Source organism: Pavona decussata, unplaced genomic scaffold (assembly GCF_977016875.1).
Source record: "Pavona decussata unplaced genomic scaffold, jaPavDecu1.1 SCAFFOLD_153, whole genome shotgun sequence".
In the NCBI taxonomy this organism is placed as follows: Eukaryota; Metazoa; Cnidaria; class Anthozoa; order Scleractinia; family Agariciidae; genus Pavona; species Pavona decussata.
In genome coordinates, this window is record NW_028145565.1 from 129,410 (window position 1) to 149,799 (window position 20,390).

At 39.9% G+C, this 20,390-nt stretch overlaps 2 protein-coding genes across 4 annotated transcripts in view; one reads left to right on the top strand and one right to left on the bottom strand.

The window, feature by feature from the left end:
• LOC146466107 (uncharacterized) overlaps nucleotides 1-1,023 on the top strand; it is a 108,054-nt gene extending 107,031 nt beyond the window's left edge. For 2 of the 3 annotated variants that reach the window (XM_085127713.1, XM_085127712.1), the window contains one exon: nucleotides 40-1,023. The gene's annotated coding sequence lies outside the window, so the exon portion shown is untranslated. The remainder of the gene's footprint in view (nucleotides 1-39) is intronic. The other variant, XM_085127714.1, reaches the window with a different exon arrangement.
• A 6,236-nt stretch (nucleotides 1,024-7,259) lies between these two features.
• Nucleotides 7,260-20,390, bottom strand: part of LOC146466112 (integrator complex subunit 1-like) — a 43,566-nt gene continuing 30,435 nt past the window's right edge. The window contains exons 30-54 of the mRNA XM_085127709.1: nucleotides 20,125-20,198; nucleotides 19,641-19,742; nucleotides 19,326-19,416; nucleotides 18,705-18,753; nucleotides 17,838-17,903; nucleotides 17,663-17,749; nucleotides 16,663-16,758; nucleotides 16,263-16,338; nucleotides 16,100-16,168; nucleotides 15,712-15,843; nucleotides 14,911-15,373; nucleotides 14,529-14,640; nucleotides 14,287-14,398; nucleotides 13,624-13,693; nucleotides 13,341-13,463; nucleotides 13,069-13,198; nucleotides 12,520-12,653; nucleotides 11,533-11,677; nucleotides 10,657-10,710; nucleotides 10,166-10,293; nucleotides 9,352-9,695; nucleotides 9,096-9,166; nucleotides 8,928-9,019; nucleotides 7,943-8,052; nucleotides 7,260-7,426 (exon numbers count right to left, since the gene is read on the bottom strand). Coding sequence (XP_084983835.1) covers nucleotides 7,320-7,426; nucleotides 7,943-8,052; nucleotides 8,928-9,019; nucleotides 9,096-9,166; nucleotides 9,352-9,695; nucleotides 10,166-10,293; nucleotides 10,657-10,710; nucleotides 11,533-11,677; nucleotides 12,520-12,653; nucleotides 13,069-13,198; nucleotides 13,341-13,463; nucleotides 13,624-13,693; nucleotides 14,287-14,398; nucleotides 14,529-14,640; nucleotides 14,911-15,373; nucleotides 15,712-15,843; nucleotides 16,100-16,168; nucleotides 16,263-16,338; nucleotides 16,663-16,758; nucleotides 17,663-17,749; nucleotides 17,838-17,903; nucleotides 18,705-18,753; nucleotides 19,326-19,416; nucleotides 19,641-19,742; nucleotides 20,125-20,198 — 3,037 coding nt within the window. The 3' untranslated portion in view covers nucleotides 7,260-7,319. The remainder of the gene's footprint in view (nucleotides 7,427-7,942; nucleotides 8,053-8,927; nucleotides 9,020-9,095; nucleotides 9,167-9,351; nucleotides 9,696-10,165; nucleotides 10,294-10,656; nucleotides 10,711-11,532; nucleotides 11,678-12,519; nucleotides 12,654-13,068; nucleotides 13,199-13,340; nucleotides 13,464-13,623; nucleotides 13,694-14,286; nucleotides 14,399-14,528; nucleotides 14,641-14,910; nucleotides 15,374-15,711; nucleotides 15,844-16,099; nucleotides 16,169-16,262; nucleotides 16,339-16,662; nucleotides 16,759-17,662; nucleotides 17,750-17,837; nucleotides 17,904-18,704; nucleotides 18,754-19,325; nucleotides 19,417-19,640; nucleotides 19,743-20,124; nucleotides 20,199-20,390) is intronic.

Genomic DNA, 20,390 nt, shown 5'->3' on the forward strand with positions numbered 1-20,390 from the left:
AGAAATAGCGATTACTTGTTCCAAATAACGCTCACTTAGTATTGTAAAAAGTTACCGTTCCTTGTAAAAGAAAGCCTCTTTTGTTGATTCGAATCAAACTTTATCTACGTACAAAGATGAGCGGTTGTAAATAGTACTAAATATGGACTTCAATCTTTTCGGTATTTCGCTGCGCGACCTTGGAATGCGTTACCGGAAGCAACAAGAGTCATGGCTTCCACAAGACAATTTTTAAAAAGGATTTGTCAGTTGTCACACAGAATTTTAAAATTTTCGATTTTTAGACTTAAGTTCAATTCGCGTACACATATTTTAATTTAGTTAGTATTTTACTTTACCTTTATATTATTTTTATAGTGCGCTTCCTGTGAAGTAGCTTTAAGCTTAGTGGAGTTTCACTTTAAATAAAATTACTTACTTTACTTGTCCCATAATTATGAATGCTCTTATGGTGTTTATTGAAAATGTTCTGCAAATGTTCTGTAGTTTTGTCTCTGTATTATCTTGTAACAATTGTTTCCTTGGTAAGATAATTTACTCCACATTTTTTGTCTCCATCCATCAGTGATTGGGTACCGGCGACAAAATGCTAAGGGTAACCTTGGGATGGTTTGGCAACTGATCCGGTGGGGAGTATAGCCGGGTGTGAAAGATGAATGAGTTTCATGACTTTAACAACTTCGCCAGTTAAGGCTTAAGCTTAAAGTAAAAACACAAAACTGAAACAACAACAAAACAAGAGAAAAAGCTCTTACAAAAAGTTGAAACTTCAGTATGAGCTCACTACTAAGTTACTTTTTATAATAACTGTTCAAATTCCCGCGCGCTGATAGGCTCATAGCTTTTGTCTATAAGAGTACAGACAATAAAAATGACGTCAGATGTAACACGCGCTTTCTTAACGGAAAATAAAATCAATTCTGCTCGTACTTTTTCCATGTTATTGTAAAAAAAAATCGACGGCACTTTTCTATGGTCAATACTCTTATAGACCATAAAATGACGCCATAAAATGTCCAAAACTTGGCAGTGAAACCACTTGCCTGCGGCTCGTGGTTCCACTTAAATTTTGAACATTTTTTTACATCATTCTATCGTCTATAAGAGAATAGACCATGGAAAAGTGCCGTCGGTTTGTTAAAAATGCTCCCGCAAGGAGGGGGGGGGGGGGGTCACTTCCTAGTGATAGGATAATGGGAATGTGCCGTTGGATGGGATGGCATTTGAACGACTGACTGAACTTACTACATTGTGGATGCAACTTCAGCAGATTTCAAAGAATGAAGTAGCGCAAATTGCCAGCATGACTACCTTAATGGAAAATGAAACAACCCGATGAATCTGGACTTAAATTCGACACCGTCTAGTGCTTTGTACAGTATTTACACACGCGCTGGTTAGTATCAAAAATCTCCCTTGTTCGCTTTCTGATACTTCACCGACTCGTTCGCACTTTCCATAAAGTATTGTATACTTACGGAGTCAGAGATCGCAACCGAACCAAAGAAAATACTATTTCCTTTCATTTCCTACGGGTTTTTCTCCGGGTACTCCGGTTTCCCTCCCTCCACAAAAACCAACATTGTCAAATTCCAATTCTAGCCCACCTGAAGACAGTGGATGAAAAAGCCACTCTGTGGAAGCCACTGAAATTCTCATTTGTAGTCATTTAATAGACGGCTTAAAACATTACGTAACGTTGTTCTAGAAAGTAAGTACACTTACTTACTTTGTTCCTTTGATATAAGACGTCATAACAGTGATCCTATGTAAAAATATGGCCGATTCACTTAGTGCGGATATTCCCTACTGTCTGTTTTATGTTCTAGAAAGTACCCTACTAAATTAAAGATGTCACGTGCCACAATAAGCAAATTATTAGCCAAAATGAAAAATTAGCCAGAACTGATAACAAGCGTAACGGAAACATTTAGCCAAGAGAGGAAGTTGTTGACACTCAATGGGTACCGATTACACATTTTAAAGCGATTAACAGCCGATTAAGGATTTATAAGGAAGGCGTACGATTTCCGAGCATTAACGACCTGCCACAGACGTACTAGAGTTCTGTTATTCTTTGTAGTAAACAGACCACTTGAATGTTTGTATAACATATCGATAAAGTCATGGCCGGAGGTCAGAATGAAACTCCGCAATGTAAAAATCATTGCAAACGTAACGACACTTACGAAGTAGTTCTTTCCAGTAGTTCTCTCCCGTTATCATTTTCATTACGTTTGTAAAAATTTTTTAAAAAAATAAACGTAATAAAGTTGTTGCTGTTGTTTGTCGCTCCACACATAAGTCAGTCTCGAACCAATCGGCATTAGAAGTATTGGGGAGAAAGGGGGCTAAAGCACGTTTATTTCAAGCTTCCCGTCGTAATGGACACATATTCAAATGGCCACTCGGGCGAACTGTCGGCTGAGGTTTACTCTACCCCCTCCCCTCCCCACTGGGATAATTTTGACAGTAACCTGAATGAAATAGTCTTCTGACGTCCGAGAGACAACAACCCTGATAATAGAACACTGGAGGGTCTCAAGCGCTTTGCTCTTGTGGAACAACGCCAAATACTTGGCGGCACATCAAAGGCACATCACTTGTTACAGATTATTTCTACGAAATTCAAAGAAAGCAACAACAACAACAACAACACTGAACAACAACAAAAACAGAGCCAAACGTTAAAAAGAAAACAAGAAAAGAAAAGAAAGAAAACTTCGTTTTCGAACTAGCTTCCTTCAATTTTCTTTCAGTCATCCAAATATTCACTTCCAAAGGAATTTCCAACGCTAAGGGCAGCGGGCATTTTTGTTTTTACTTCCCTTCCCGCCTTAACAATTTTCGGGGAATGAGTGAAACATCTTAGCAACATTAACCCTAATTAAGATCACTTTTCCTTTTAGCCAATGCAAAAGGACACCCCGATTTCTTTGACATGTAACACGATTCCAGTAATCCTTAATTTTCTGCATGTTATTTATGCCAGTCACTATTTTAAGTGTCATATATAAGGAGAGAAATTGGTGTGGATTCATTGCTGACCCAAAATGTTCTTTGCGGAAACAAACTGTCCCTGAAAAGAATCAGAAATAGTTTTTGGTTCTTCGGAAGAAAACGTTTCTGCAACAAACGTCTCGTGTGCACACAAATGGAGAAACATCTGGAAAACAATTTCTTGTCAGCAATGTTTTTTCGTTCGCGCCACAGTTCAAGTATCGGTTTATGACAAGATTTTATAAAAGGTAGCCATAGAGAGGTCAAGGTGGTTCACAGGAGTTTTGATCTTCCTATTGCTTTTTTCGCACCAGATTGACTCCACTTGGATGTTCAGCTCAACTCTTGCGATAACCCACCTTTAAATCATTTACGGATCACTAAAAACTGTGAAAATATCAGTCCACTTCACGTAACGAGGAATTTCGCAGTTATGGTCACCAACGAGTCAATGGATGTCGATTGGATAACAAAATACTTTCTTGAGGTGTTTAATAAGGCCTCGTATTGTTTTATTATAACTTTTTATATTTTTTTGTGGTTAATTAGACTAACAAGCCGAGCTCATGGGCTTTTTGAGATTATCTTAAGGTTCTTGAGTACTTTGTAATCAAACATTCGAAGAATCGCTGCCACTAAGACTCGATAACAGAGATCACAACAGCTTATTCAATATACGCATTCCATACCGTGAATACTTGACCTCTGAGCCTCGTGTTGTATCAGTTGAACCGAGAAAACAATTATTTTTAGCTTTGTCTCCCAAACCTATTTATGACATTTTTTTTCGTAGTCTGTGCGTACATGTAAATGCAAACGTGTTGAATTATTTCCTGTTTCTATTTCTGTCCCTGAAATCCTGAATATTCGTCCCTAATTAATGTATCCTTTTAAGAAAAAATTGTACAAACTTAAATTTTTTTTTTTTTTCATAAAATGATTGCTTATTTTCTTCAGTTTGTATTTTCATCAGTCTGTTGGGTGTTTCTCATGCCGACAGGCCAGGCACACTTGCACCTCTCTTCTACCATATCCGACTTTTCTAGTTTTCAATTTTGTATTCACCAAACTGTCAACACCCGTGACAACGACGTTAGCCAAAAGAGTGTAAGTTAAAATAGGAAATGAAACTTAAGAGTTTGGCTACATCGCTGGGCAAATAAAGATTGCTTCGACGATAAGATTAAGTATTGCTCTGGTGAAATTACATTGCTAACATTTCCTCCTACACAGCAAAGGGCGTATGTGCATTCCCAAACATGTATGCAGCTCAATTTATTTTTCGATGTTCAAATGAACGCAGCAAGTATGACGGAAAAGATCTACTCTTGCGCTGTGAAGTAAGAACATGATTAATTGCTGGGGTCAATTTCAACAGTGCAAAATAGCGCCTTAAGACAAAGAATTTGCGGCTCTTTATCTGTTTTAAAATACCATTTACAGGTGGTTTATAGTTGATATTTATCACGGCTCTCAAACGCTCCTAAATGACCGGTATTGTTGACGGAGTTATAGTGTCTGTACTGGTCTGTCTATTACAAAGTAGAGTTTCGCGTTTCGCACTCCAAAAAAGTGCTTCACGGCTTAATGATCAAAGCTTACCGAAAGAAAAGGAATGCTCAAGAGTATACTTAGAGCCGGTGATATGGTCTGCGGCGCTTCAGTATAACAGTACTTTTTGTCTTGGATATTGCAGCGCCTTGTATACAATACTCCTGAGAAAAGGAACTTGAAATCATGTTTTGTTATCGTGCAATCAAAGTATAACAACAATCCTTTCAAGCTCTTTAGCTCTTTGCTTGGGGTAAAAACATTTTTAATTCTACCGCAAACCGCGTTTATAGGATCACTTTCGGCAAAAGTTGCGGGTTGCCGGAGAGAGACTGAGAGATCAGTTGGGAATCAACGTTTCAGTGGACATCAAAAAGATCACAATACAAAAGAATGTAATTATGTTATGGAAATAAGAGGCAAACCAGACCTTTTGAAGGTCTTACTATGCAGATTGGCGGTGTTTCAGTTGTGAACGATATGTCCGGGCGTCAATGCTGTAACTGAGAGTAAACAATATGGAACACGAAATGACAAGTAGCGAACAGATATTGCTGGAGGAAACAAAAACGCTTAGCGAGACAGAACGGATGCAGCAAAATGTTCTGAACAAAATGGGAAGAAGGTTTTCACTTGAAATGGAGGAGCAAGACGAAAATGAAAACGTTTACGTGAAGATTTCGGAAGCTTGTAAGTCCGAGGCCGCGCGACAGAGCAATACGCTGCTACAGGTTGCCGAAGGATTATGCAGCGAAAAGTCGCCGACCTTGCAACGGAAAGGAAAGATGTTTAAAAAACTTGCTCCTGAGGTAGAAAAACACGTGTTTAACGAAATGCAAAAAGACTTGTGTCAAAATTTGTGGCAAGTGGCGAGACAGCGTGTATACGGAACACCATGTTACTACGGTGCGGTCACGAAATGTGAAACAACAGATTCGCAAAATGAAAATGTATAAAGCAACTGGCGTACGGCGGAACAAGAGGGTACGGTGAAATGAAGAGGTGACTTCTGAAAATGATGGAAATTAGCTTATAAGAACCTCGGGCGGCATCCCAGATGGATGAATGTTAAATGCTAGTACTGAATGAAAAGATTTTGAGATTGTTTCCTGAGCAAACATTTCCAAACATTTCCAAGTGAACTATGCGATGGACATGGTCTGTCTGTCCGGTTTAAATGCTTTCAAGCATCGCAACGCAATGCATTAGAAGCGTAGCTTTTCACGTCAAAGAGCCGAGCATGATTTACATGATGTGAAGAAAGTCCTAGCTTTCCGTTTTGCATGAAACAAAAAAACAAATGGTACCACTCGAGAGCAGTGTACTGTAGGATTCCATTCACAGACTCAAGAGTTGAAACAATGTGCAGTATAATAGCGATGAATACCCGGCACAGGACCGCAGGAGAGTACTGCTTGGACCTTCATTAAAATGACCACTTTAGGATTTTCACCTACTTCAAAAGCACACACTCAAACACTTACCACAGACAAACAGGAGATAAGGAATTTCTTCAAGTTAAGTTTGAATCTGTTAGCTGTCTGCTGTATTTTCAGTCGCAAGTATGTTTTGCGTCGTTCGTGTGTAACAGTGCAATTGACTGACAGAGTTAATTGTAAATTCTTAAAATAATACAAAGAAGTTTTTAAGCTTGTAATTTATCACATCTCTGTTTTCAAACACAATTCTCTTTTCAAACATTATAAGGAGAAGTCGGAGAAGTACGTGATTTCTTTACGGACTTCCAAATGAACTCAGTTTTATGACATGACCTATCGGACTACATAGTAAACAGAATTTATTTTCTACTTTGCTCCATTTACCAAGAAGGTCTACTGCAAGGCTCCCTTCCCCTCCAACCCAAGTAAGAAAATATGTTTAGCATCCAAATTAACATTAACTTATTCGGGTAGAACAAGTTTAGAGAAACACACGGAAACAAACCATACTATTTAAGGAGGATGCCTCATAATAAAGAAGTATTTTTGTGCAGCTTACTGACTATGCGGGAAAAGCAGATCTTAGCAAGGCCTATTGGAATCCAAAAAAGAAAATTGGGGGTAACCACGCATTTTTCAGAGATAATTAAGCAACAATATTTCTAAAAAGTGCCAATATATAAAGCAATGTATGGGATTTTTTTTTCAAAAAAGAAGCTTAATTATCTCTGTAAAATGCATAGTTACCCCCAATTTTCTTTTGGGATACCAAGAGCACATGCTACGTTCTGTTTTCTCCGTATAGTTTTAAAACGCGCAAAAATTTTACTGGTATTAGCAGGCACCACCCATAGGAAACCCGAGTATCTCGAGATGCGCAGAACGTATGCCCAGTAACAATAGTAGGCACCACGCTGTCCAATTTCTGTACAGGGACACCCAACGGTTAATAACCGTGAAAATCGTGGAATAAAAGTTGTCACAGGCCTGGTTCCGTAACGGCAGCTTTCTTCAGCTTTTTCGACCCCGAAGATGGCCATATAACACGCAAATTAGATATTTAGGTTCATTTTATCCTTTTGACAACTTTCATCCCTTGCAATTTGTAACCCCAGTGGTGTACGTGAGTTGAATGTCTGTTCCAAAGGCCTCGATTGATCGGTTTTTGCAAACATTCTCGAAATTGTTTCAACTCTAAAGTTTTGACAATAGACCAAGTTGACGTCCAACGTTTGGCGCTACAAATTCAACAAATCGCTTCAGACGCAATTCTCACATCTGTTGTTTATTTTTACAACAAAATTAGTTTTGTCTTCCGCGACTGCTACCTCAGTGCAAGTTAATCAACTGAATGCTTTGCAACAAGGGAACTCCAACATCTCGAGCTTCGTAAACTGCTAGGGAAAACATCTTTTGTAGCAAAAAGTCGGAGTGACCTAAGAAAGGAACAAGGAGAGTCAATCAAAACCTGTAAAGTAATATATCAAACACGAGGAAGAGTGTTTCATCAGATATCCAAACACTGAGAAGTAGGTTGAAAAAACGAGGCGCAGCCGAGTTTTTTTAAACGACTTCGAGGTGTTTGGATATCTTATGAAACACACTTTCGAGTGTTTGATATGGCTTCTCAAATGATCAATAATTCTTGGAGAAATTCAAGGCTAAAGTTGGCAAAATTTTATGGTAATTAGGATCACATATCAAAACCACGGTCACGGTAGTGATTTTCTTTGTTTTCTCTTGATGAATTATTAATAAGTTTGAGAAGAAATATATCAAACACGAGGAAGAGTGTTTCATCCCATTTCCAACTTGAGAGATGAGCATGGCATATCAACATGAAAATATGCCAAATATCGGTTACAAGTATCGTCCTAGTATCGTATCGATTTGAGAAACTAGTATCGTTCCTGACTTAAAACAAATCTTAACTGACCCATAGTTCTACTAACCGTTATCCAAGACGATAAATTCGGGTAAGAATTTTGCGGCCGTCAAAACCACGTCAGGCTCTGAAGAGTTAAGACAATCCATGTACACTTGCACAAACTTGTGAGCATTCCTGGCAGAAAAAGAAAAAGTGAGACATACAAAGGAGGGTCTCATGTCTGGTTTCTGAAACAGCAAGGCGTATAATTTTCCCGTTTCTTGTCCACTGCAGGGTTACCCCAGTAAAAATTGTCTTGCTTCCCTAACACTACTTAACAATGTTTGACGACCTGTCTTGATCAAGGATCCCTTCACTGGCCGCCTTTTATACACTGGTTGAAAATGTGGGGCGAAATGTCTTGATCAAGGATCGGCTTACTGGTACCATCTTGCACAATGGGTGATGTCTAGATCAGGGATCGTTCACTAGTCGCCTTCTATAGAATGTAGGCGAAGTATTTTGAACTTTACAGTTCCTTTAGCCTCTAGGCTCCAATTACCTAAATTACTTTTCTTATTATTCTCTTTAATTAACCTGTGATGTATATAACGATCCTCTGTAACTAGTTAAAGTGTGAGTTAATAAATATTGTTGTTGTTGTTGTTGTTTATTTTGATCAAGCATCCGTCAGTACAGTGGTTGACAACGAGGGGCAAAGTGTAGTGATCAAGGATCGTCACTTGTACCATTTTATACACAGGGTGACAAAGTAGAGCGAAGAGTTGTGATCAAAAATCTGTTTACTGGTAGCCTTTTCTTAGCTGGGCAATAGTGTGGAGCGAAGTGGCTTGATTATGGATCGACACGAGGTCAAAAATATGAAAGTCCAACGCTTTGACCTCGTACATTTTGGGGCATCAGCAAAAGCAAATGCATGAACAAACAATCTCACGGATAGACAAACAAACCAACACACAGAAACAAAACAACAACAAAAAACAAATAAAACATAAACAAGCAAAAACAGAAAGGGAAGACAAACGAATGATTTGACAAGCTAAACCTACCCGGGATTTTGCCGAATATGCCGCAATAGAAGCGTGTGGGCCTGGCTCCTGTATGTACTCGTTTCATCAGAGAGAAGGCGAACCAAATGAGGCTAAGAATAAAGAAAAACAGGAAATTTGTTTAATCTTTCAATCCAAAACGTGACCAATCTAAAAATCCCAACTCACCACAAAATGATCTAATATGTCCACTCTTCGCTTGGAGGTTTCGTCCAAATCAACAAGGACCTTCAATACATCTGTGAATCAAGAACAAGAACTCAATGTACAACTTGGAGGTCACACTTGCACTCTTCCTATCGAAGTAACAGTAATATACAACCCATTTTTAAGATAACTTGATCATGGACCTGAAAGAGTTATGCTTTTATCATCATTGTTCTTCCTTTACAGTCTATAAAAGAAAGAAACGAAATTATTTCACCTTCGACTGGCTGCCCTGGAGAAAGCCGCTGTACAAAAGGAGCGAGCTGCGCAGTGGACCACGTGATATTCTCGGGCGGTGTAATAATGGTCCGGACCTTAGGTTGGGTACATGTGGAAGCACCTTCACCTAAATGCCGATTGACCTCAGACTGGGTACTTGTAGAAGGGCCCATAAGTGAGGACTCCAAAGTGGGCCGAACCTTAGATTGAGAACTTGTAGAGGGGGATTCCTGAGAGATGACTGGAGACAAGAGGACATCTGAATGCGGTGTAGAGGAAAGGCAGACTGCACTTACGACACATTGGAGGGAGGGGAGGGCTGGGAAATCTTGTAACAGGTCCCTGTATGTAAAAATTACTCCACACAATTAGAAAGAAATGAAGAAGATAGTCTGAAAAACAAATCATTCATTTTGGTGAAGAGAGAGTCAGACAATGTTTTCACTCTGTTGTTGTCCAAGAACCTCTGTGGTTGTCCAAGAACATAGTTTGACGTTGAAGTTTTAATGACTGAGACTGAATATTAATATCGCGGGAAATGTTAACTCAGGCATAAATCTTACGGGAGATGCACAAATTCTGGAGTAACTGGACGTTTGACGTGTGTGAAGCGTGAAATCTATAGATAGTAGACAAAGTAAACATGAAAAGAACTCTGGCGACGGTAAGATGTAAGACGGAAGAGGTCGATTGGTCCTTCAGTTTTATAGAACCTTTTGACTAAGGTCTCCAACCACCAAATATAAAATAAAGCTCTGGAGTGCTTTTACATTATGACGGAAATAACTTCAATTTGTGTAAGCTTTACTTACTGAAACAAAGGTGCGCGCTTGTGAAGAACTGAAAACGCTTGATCTGGACTTTCAGCACAGAAATGATGAAGAAACGCCATCAACTTTGTGACAACAGCAGCCAGCTCTTTATTATGAAGACAACCGGCCTGAGACGATAAAGAAGAACACTTAAGATGTCTCGTCAACTTTGGGGACAAACCTGCTTTTTTGAGGGGGTGAGGTGGGGGGTAAACCCTTTTGCAGAAGAAAAAAACATTCTGCAGATTAGTAAAAGAAAATTCATTCAAACTAACTAACTAACTAACTAACTAACTGACTGACTGACTGACTGACTGACTGACTGACTGACTGACTGACTGACTGACTGACTGACTGCCTCCCTGCCTCCGTGACTGACTAAATGAATAAATAAATAAATAAATAAATAAATAAATAAACAAATAAATAAACTACAGCCGTATATAGGGGTGCGGATGACACAAATTGGATTGATTTGAATTGACGCCTACCTGGATCAGATTAAAGTACGCATCCAGAGTGTCCCGTAACCCTTCTTGAATGAGCTGTTCAAAACAAACACAACACGAAATATCAAGCATAAATAACGAAGGAAACGATACTGCCTTTAGTATCTATTCATGGTCAGATTATAACACAGATACGGCCATTCATTCTTCAGTGGAGAATTATAACAAACCCAGGAAGAAATCGCCCTGACAGGGTCCACGGATATTATGATCGGTGATAATTATTTCCCGTTTTAAACTGGAGACGCACTCTCATCATTCATCTGGGTCAAACTTGGGTAAACATCGCTTAGTTCTTATGTGACTCGTGATTCGTATAAAGAAGGAGCCAAGAAGGAATATAGCGAACTCCGGGAGCGAACTATGGGCGTCTAGTTATCATGTTCTATAAGAAGTTGATGAACAAACACATGATCCGTTTTGTGTTCGCCTTTAACAAGGCAAACTACGAGACTCATAGTCAGATATTTACCCAAACTCGTCTCAAACGGATGCGTCTTTCGTTTAAAAACGGACACTCCAAATGTGAAATGAAGGTTCAACTGACACAATTCTCGGAAGTAACGTTCATTCCCATGTATGTCATCTAAAAAGCCAAAAGCTAAGTTAGAAAGCTTGCTAAAAAAAAAGGTAATAAGATCCTTTGCCAGTCTTGGTTTTAATGAGGCCCTTACAACTGGGGTATGCCTCGCACGGTGAAGAAGTTTTGTGAAATAGCACTCGATTTTGAGTAAAACCAGCAAGAAACTGCGCATAAATCGGGATAATATAGAACGCCAGAAGCCGAAACTTTTTTAGCTTTCGGTCTGTTTCAATCTTTGTCTGGCCTAGACTTTTACAACGTGATGTAGCGCAAACCTTTTCCTGTCTGAAGATATGCGGCTTCAGAAGATCCAACAGTCCCAAGACATGTGAAAACACCAGAAGATGTTGCTGATTGGTAAATTCCTTGGACTTGAGGTGAACTCGGCCTCTAAGTTGTGCAGCTATCATAGGTAGGTGCCTGGAAAAACAGATTTGCATTCGAATGGGGCACTGTCACGGGGGTGGGGTAGGTGGTTGATGCGTTTTAGTCAAAACTACACACATCCATAAAATATCATGCGAACTCTCGACAAACCATACCCAATTTTTGGAGATTTTTCAAATATACTTGGGAAGAACAGAAATTTGGCCCAAGTGAAGTTTAAAGGGAGGGGTTCACATTTCAGCGCATGTGCATGAATCTAAATGCTTTTTTCTCTTTCTTATCAACTTTATGGCCTTAAAAATCCCACTCACATGTACTTCAGTAATCACATTCTACAATTATTACAAGTAAAATGACTGGTGACCAAAATTCACAGAAAATGCTAATGGGAGGTACTCATATTGTCGATATTGAATTTAGTGTTGACCCGCAGGATTTATTTCACGGTTGATGTGTTTACAGTTATTTGCATGCGAAAAAACACAATCATATGAAAAAATTACCACCCGAGTTACCTATTCCCTTCCGAATGGTTCATAAAGAACGAATTAAATTAAACAGGCTTGGGTCATAGCGAGCAAAGGAGAAAAGTATGTGGATTCATGGACATGCGCAGAACCGTGAACCCCTCCCTTTAAGTCTCAATCCATCTCGGCCACCCACAGACAAAGGTTAATGAACACTAGTTTCTGTTTCCACAGACTCAAAAAAGGTTAGAACCACATTGTTCAGCATAATAAACAGTACCACAAGAAACTAATAATAAAGAGAATATACACTTAGAGCCACGCTGGAAAAAATAACTTTATCAATACCACAGGCAGGTACATTGAAAAACAGACTGATTGCAGTCTCCATAAATCAGTGATATTTACCTGAGTAGAAGCATGGGGTGTTGACAGGCCAGTTTCTTCAGCAGCAGACTGGTATTATAAGCTCGGTCTTCATATTCTTTACCCGGCTTAGAATCAGCTAGAGATGTTAACACACGGTGACACAGGACATCCAACTAAAGAACACAGACAACGCAGTATAGTTAAAACACAGGAATACCAACAACGGACTGAAATTGCTGCGGTTCCCACATCCTAATGTAATATTTTTCTTTCTTAAGTTTTTATTTCTATTTTTTGCTTTTCGCTTTTGCTATTACTCATGTCGTCTAAAGTAATGTTCATTGGCTTTGGTTTTTCGTTAAGTATTTCTCTCTGTGATTGGGAGAAAATTTGAACGTCCTGCTTGCTTACACGCGCTTTCCTAGCCTAGCTAACAATTGCATTCATTTCCGTAAATTCTGATAAGTTTACTGGTTAGATTGTGACTTTTGAAATTGACCGGAGCGTGATTTTACACTACCCAATTCATAACCACCCAACAAGGAGTTTAGCAACGGAGAGTAATTTATTGTTGAAACCTTCACAGACCTGACAGCGGCTGGACTGGCTTATGACACCGGAAGTGGCGAGGGACCGGAAGTCTTTAATGCTACGCAATACTCTCGGCTGCGCAAGGTACAGATGTACAAGGAACAGAGCTGTCAGCCATTTGGACCACCTGACAAAGAAGAGTAGATATGTTAAAGTGACGTTGGATATAAGGAAGTAAAACCCCATTCCTTTTTGGGGGCAGGAAATGTCATTTGATCAACTGAAGAGAAAGCGGTTAAATATGAAGGTCATCCATGCAAAGGTTTTACCTTGTACTTTTCAAAGCACAGCTGACAACTGATTGATACTTCTTCTTGTCACCATGGCAACACAGTGAGATCAACGGAAGCCGTGTTCCAATCACTTTTGAAGCGAACTGCTCCACATTCTCTCTGAAACAACGAAACAATTCAATTAAACGAAGCTCTACCCACAGCTTGGGGAGAGAAAACAACGAAAGTAAACTTCCATTCCTAGTATATAACGAAATACGTGATGTTGATGATGTTTAGAGTTTGAAAAAATGTTTCTAAAAACATTCATATACTGTACCTTATTTCTTCAGAAGCACTTGGTACGCTACCATTCTTCATTTCTTCAAGAAACGCTTTGTGGCTGGCACCTTTAAGGGGAGAGGAATACAACTCACTACTACCTTAGTTTGCGCTCATAACTCAACACCCCAAAGAGCTATCCCGGCTGGCGTTTCGGCCTGGCTAAGAGCAGTCCCGCTTTTCGTTAAACAATTTTCGACAATAATTTTTTAGTTTTACTGGTCGGAAAACAAATGGGCAGCTCGGATACAACGGAAATTGCCTCTCCATTTGCAGAAAAAACTCCATTTCCATTTTGCTGGCTTCGTGCGCCATCACGTAACATTTTTGAGCTACCAACGAGATTGCAAGTTTGGAACTGAACACAAGGCCCTTACTCGAACGGAAAAAACCCCTTCCAGGTCCAGTCTGAAGGCTGGGCATGGGGGAAACCATTCATTTTTATTTTATTTTATTAGACCGCCTTCAAAATTAAAACTATAAACAGAACAGAACAACGTGAAACAGAAGATAAACAATTGCTGGGTTAAGGCAGGGTGACCACAACAGCTAGCGCCAATTACTGTGGGCCCAAGATTTACCGAGTTAAAGATTTCCTGATTGTAAAAACCCTGAACAGAACTGCCTCGCCTTCGGGGAAAAAAAAACATTCATGGCGTACCTTTTCTACGACACCAGTCCTCCACACTGGAAGAAAGCTCGCACAAAATGTAAGTGGTCAGAGAGGAGATCTGGGTTGGACTCAAATCTAGGACAGGTTTTTCATACACAGCCTTCAAAAGAATAGAAAACACGAAACAAATTATAAACAAGGGAAAATCACCTATTACAACGAAAAAAATACAACGGCGACTTAGAAAAAAAAAAAGCAACCACAAGCACATTGGAACTCAGTCTACTTACAGAATTGGTGCCCTGGCTGCGTACAGCAGTGGACTTTGGATCTCTGCCTTGCCAAAGTCGAGGACTATGGAAACAGGTCCATACAAAGTCTAAAGCAGCTGTAGGATCAAGCCTTTAAGGAAAACAGGAACAATTTTATTTAAGCGAGGGAAGAAAAGTTTTCTAACGACTTTAAGGAAACAGCAAAAAAATAATAATAATAATAATAAATGAATAAATAAATAAATAAAAGCATTGACAATACTTATCCTCCGTTACTTATAATTATTCGTGAGATTTTAAACGGCCCTTGACATTTGAACTTGACAATGGTGTCATGAAGACGTCGAAACGTTGTTCGGTATTATTATCGCTCATTTCTGTTGTTTCTATAAGTTTATACCTGTTTTCCTCTCCGTTATGAGCCAACAGCCAGTCTAAACAATCCTGCAGCGTTTCCCAGCATGCCTGGTGCGTTAATAAACCCAAAAGATAAGCAGACGGCGAGCGCTCTTCGCGACTGGTTAGCGATCTGTCCCAACTGGGCATGCTCAATCTGTCCCGGAACAAATGCTGCCTCTGCAACAGAGGATGGACATGAACTACTTCCGGATCCACAATCTCGCACCAGTCTACCAGCAAACCATCAGCCAAGTGATCATGTGAGGCACCAGTGTCGTTAGAACCTCCCAACAATTGAACGAGGATTTCCGAGCATGTTTTCAAGGGGATAAACTGCTGAGGTGTCCATACTGCAGGTGCAGATTTGGAGTGTTGTCCGTTGTGGCTGGAAATGAGAGTAGTGGCGATGGCCTGGATAAAGTCTTCTAGGAGTGGAGAGTTTGCGATTTTCAGTTTTAGACAGGCTACAAAAAAATGAAAAGGGGTTAGTACAACTGCCCCAATTTGAACATTAATACACCTATTACCCATTTTACCGTTTGCGATCCATCTTTGAACATTTTCTCACTTTTATCCTTCAATGATTCTCTGAGGTTTTTTGGTCACCTTTTTTTTAATCTCCGGTCAGGAGCTTCTCCATTCGCATACGTGCGAAAAGGCGGCCCAACCGGATAAAACACATCTCCGTTGTCAAATAAAACGATCGCTAACGGTTACGTGTGGACGATGCCTTTAAGTTTTTCTCCTTTTCAGTTGGTGACTTAAAGCCTTCAATATTTATACTTAAAACTTAGTGACAAACCTTTCACTGCCAACTCCACAGTGACAGACTCTGGTTTCACCGCGCGATCTTTTGACGCAGAAATAAACATTCTAGCAAGAGCAGCAGGATCAGAACTCCCATCCGACGCGATCTCTTTGAGAATTTTGTCAGCTGAAACGAAGAACAAAATACCAAAGACACAATCTTTGACAAAAGGTGGTTATACTGAGATTGTGACCATTGGACAATTGAAAGCTGTTGAGGTGCTACTTATAATGCTGGATGCTATTCTAAGACTGTGGATGAAATCCTGCCTCTCAGAAAGAGGCACACAGCAGACCATAACAATTCCCTTAGACCTTAACATCAATAGCGAAGGTGTTACAACAGACCAATGAATAGAAAAGTTCCACAGAGGTATTTTTACCTGATTGCTTTAGTTCTGTGATTCCCAACTGCTTCCTATACTGTGAAATGGCCACGCTTAATGGCCCACCTGACAGGTAAGCAAATAAACATTTAACTGCGAACATCTTATTTACCACATGTAAAAACGAGGCACAATGCACAAACGTAATACACTTGAGCACCTTTTAGATGATAGCTTGAGAGTTTGTTGATGATCTTTACAAAATCACAATCTTCTCCTTTTCTTTCGAGTACCGTCTGCAAATCAATGGAATACATTGTTGGGAAAAACAGAAACAAAAATCTTCTTTGCGTAACTCAAACAACAAGATTAACTACAACAGTGACAACAGAATGGAAAATAAATGTCACACGCCGCCAGGAATCTTGCAACGTTGGCAAAAGGAGAAACAGGGCTACTTTTCCTGTAACTTGATTCGACATTTGTTGTTGCGAGACAGGTTGCACAGAACGTCCGCAACTGGTCTCACAACGTCGTCGTGTAGCAAGTTACAGCAAAAAATTACTTCGCAGAGCAGCTCCTGAATAGATAAGGCACAAAAATAATTTTGAGTTGTGTACCTGTCTTGACTTAAGAAGTCTCAGAAGAGAACACGAGAAAGCTGTCTTGTTGAACATTCCATCGAATATTCTCTGAGCGTCATCAGAATGCAACGCCTACAGACAGAACAACAGTAAGTCCAACGAAACAACGCATGAAGTGGTTTAAATTGATAATCAGAAGGAATGGTCTTTTTCTACAATAAGTCCTTGAATTGTCGGTAGTTAGAAGTGGGGATTATATGACAGCCAATTAATACGCATGAAAGACCTTGCTGAATTAGTGGTTAAGAAAAACAAAACAAAACCAAAACCAATAAAAAATAAACAAACAAACAGGCAAAAATGCATATCGCAAACAATGCTGTTTCTTCAACCAACCAGAAGGAATTGAGGCTGTTTTCCGCGTCTAGCTGCACTTGTTTAAATTTGCATTAAGCTTTTGGTTGCTTCATTTCGTGTGTAATCATTTTTAGCATGTTTAAGACTCTGGGATATTGGAAACGAGAAATAAAACGGGGGCCAGTGGTGAAATAAAACGCTCTAACTTGGAGCCTACGTGGAGAAAATTATATTGTGTTTTACCCAGAACATTCCGCAACATTCTCAGGAACATTCCCGTTAGAACTTCATATAGGACACCCTAGAATGCCGGGTCGTTGCTGTCAAGTAAATGCATGCAATTTCTCAGAATAGTAAACAACGATTTGTTAGACGTTTCTAGAACATAAGTAAAAAAGTAGAGGCTCATAGCTCAGAGTAGTTTCATCAAAGCAGTGTAAAGGAAAGCAAGTAGTAAGAACAGTGCAATGGCTGTTTATGTGATGTTTTAAGTCAGCAGTGTGCTGAATATAGTAAAGCTGATACTGTGTACCAAGCCGTGTGCTGAGCAAGGAGTAGTGTCTGGGTGATGACTACTAATGTTGTTGAAACCGATGAGCTTATCCTCTATCGGGCCACGCTCAACTATTTGCGTGGTTTCTTAAAACTTTTGGAAAATCAAACAGGGATTCATAAGCACCTCATTTAACTTGTGCATTATGTGTTCCGCTAGCGAGTCATGAGGAATCTCTCCACGGTTTGCCCCGATGAACTCCTTTGTCAGTACCTATAGGAAACAAAAATCCGTAAAAATCCCAATGAATACTTTAACATTCCGGCGAGGTTTATTGTTTACTGGTCAAAAGAGTTCCCACCTTCGGTACGCGGGCTTCAATGCTGTTTTGATCACGCGTCCCAACAGATTCTGGAGACAAGAATATCTACAAAACAAACAGTCACTTGAGTCAATTCTGCCATGGAGCCAGATGATTTTGACCATCAAAATTCTTCATAGCATGAACAATTAAAGTTGAGTTTAAAGGGGCACTGTCACGGAGATTATGATGTATGTTTGCCAAAACAGCTCAGATATTTCACAAAGAACCCTTTCTTTAACGTGAAATCGCTATAAGATCACCGGGAGTAAAATATTAAATTTATATCTCCCAGGAAAATAAACTATACTAAATTTTTAGAGTATTTTTTAATACACTAAAATAGGTAACACCACCTCTTTAATACCTTTTATTAAACCTTTCAAAGCTTGTTCGCTTACGACATAATCACCCACGGGTACAGAAAGCCAAGAATTCAGTAAGTTGGGAAGTCAACATGATCGCCCACCTCCTGCAGATGGGGGGAGGGGGGGCATCAGGGCATGGGAGGAACGGGTGGGTGAGTAAGCAAAGAGAAAGGGCGCAGAAACTGAGAGAAAACCACAACAACAACATAAAGTGGAACAGTTGGCGGAAACTGGGTGAAATTGAAACATCTTCTCACATATTGTGACGGAGGCTGCCAAGGAAGGGGAGCTGCAAATGGGGGTTACGGGTACGAAACGCCAGGAATCCACATCTCAACTTCCGGAAGTTCCCACCACCCCGACTTGATTTTCCACAAGACTGTTATAAAGTTTTGCAAAACAGTTTTACATCAGCGAATCAAAATGGATCACATAGTTAGATGGTGAGTGGTTTGCATTTCACTACATTAGAAGCACTGTGTGATTTGGTTCACTTCACCTTTATCGCTGCAGCAGCCATTTGCTCGTTAGTTTCTGAGTCATCAACACTGAAAAACAAAGAAACAGAACAAGGTTTCGTTTGGCACGATTGCCCAAAAATTGAGTACTGATCGATCAATTCAATGAAATACAATGCTTGATAACAGCGCTTGATTATTCTAGTCACCCCACTGAGTGGTTGAAGTTTCATGTAACCTGCGGACACAGTCAACTCCCATTACACCGAATCTTATACTTGTAAGTAATTCATACCATGTCAGTCAGTTCTACAAAAGTTAACCCCCACCGGACGGGAATCAAATTTGGGGTAATGGGTTTGCAAACCTAACTAAGCTCAGAACTGAAGAAGGTGAGTATCCAGCTTCGCAGAACCACTCGGGAGAAGAAGACCACACAAGCGCACGTGGGGGACCTCCCTAAAAATTTCAGTACTATCGACGAAGCAATGAGGAAAGCTCACGACAGGCAGGAATTGTCAAGGCTAGTGGAGGTGCTATATTGTTGTCGCAGTATTTTTTTCAGTATTTTTGGGGTGCATGGGGGTGCAAATTCATTGAATGTTCTTAACACAACTTTGCTGCATAAGATTGTTCTCTTTAGTAAATAACTGACATCAAACCTCATTGGTGTGTCTTTATCATGTAACATCCGTTGTGCACTAGCGAGAGGTAGCGGTGTAATACCGCCATCCAAGGCTGCCAAGTCTTCGCCTGTAGATAATAATATGGTTATTAATAATTTGAGCAAAAATTCGTGGAAGTAACCTTCTGGTTTTTATTTTACTCCTCACTGCTGGCTGTAAAACCGGTGCGAGTACTTCGTTTTTGTTAATTTCTACCAATCCTGGACCATAGTAGAACAAAACTCAAATGCAATATAATGAAAATCTTATGAAAGCAAATCCAAGCTTGTAAGAAGATATGAACTGACTTACTGTGCACCTTGGCGGACGGTTCTTCTGTCAGTAGACAACAGAACAGGTCACCACCCACAGCACCACGAAGCTGCTGAACTTCAACAAGCTGTACCATGTAACCTAAACCGTGTGAATGCAGAGAATGTTATTGAACTAGAATTAACTTCCATATTTAAAATTGTGACAAAATGGTGCAAGGTTTGTTTTATTGATATGCATGTTTGTGGCCTTACACACCATCTGGATGATGATGATGATGATGATAATGATGATGATGATGATGATGATGCGCGAAGTTAAGTCATGGATAAAGTTGCAACTGAATGAAAGGCATCAACATCGTTCAATACGACAGAGGTTTTCTTGTATAACTAGTAAGCTTGTCTACATATCATTTTTCGTGCATGTTCTCTGTCGTACATCGGCGAAACTGGACGCAGGTTCTGTGATAGGTTCTGCGAACATCTTTGATCTGTTACCAACTTTTGTATGGATGACTGACCTTTGTCCAACACAGCCTCTTCTATCCCCACCGGGTCCTCCTCGGTAGCTATGTCCAACTGTTGAAGAAGTTTGCTGAAACAGAAACACAAACATGTCAGCCATATGACCGAGTCGTTTATATTTTCCCTTCTGACCACTTGCTGGGATTGGAACTTAGTTGTCACCACCAACAACAATACTTTATTTCCGTGCTTTGCAAAGATCGCACGTTTTCCGCGTTTAGCACCGGTTGTGTGTGCAGTCTGGATATATCAATTGTTCGCT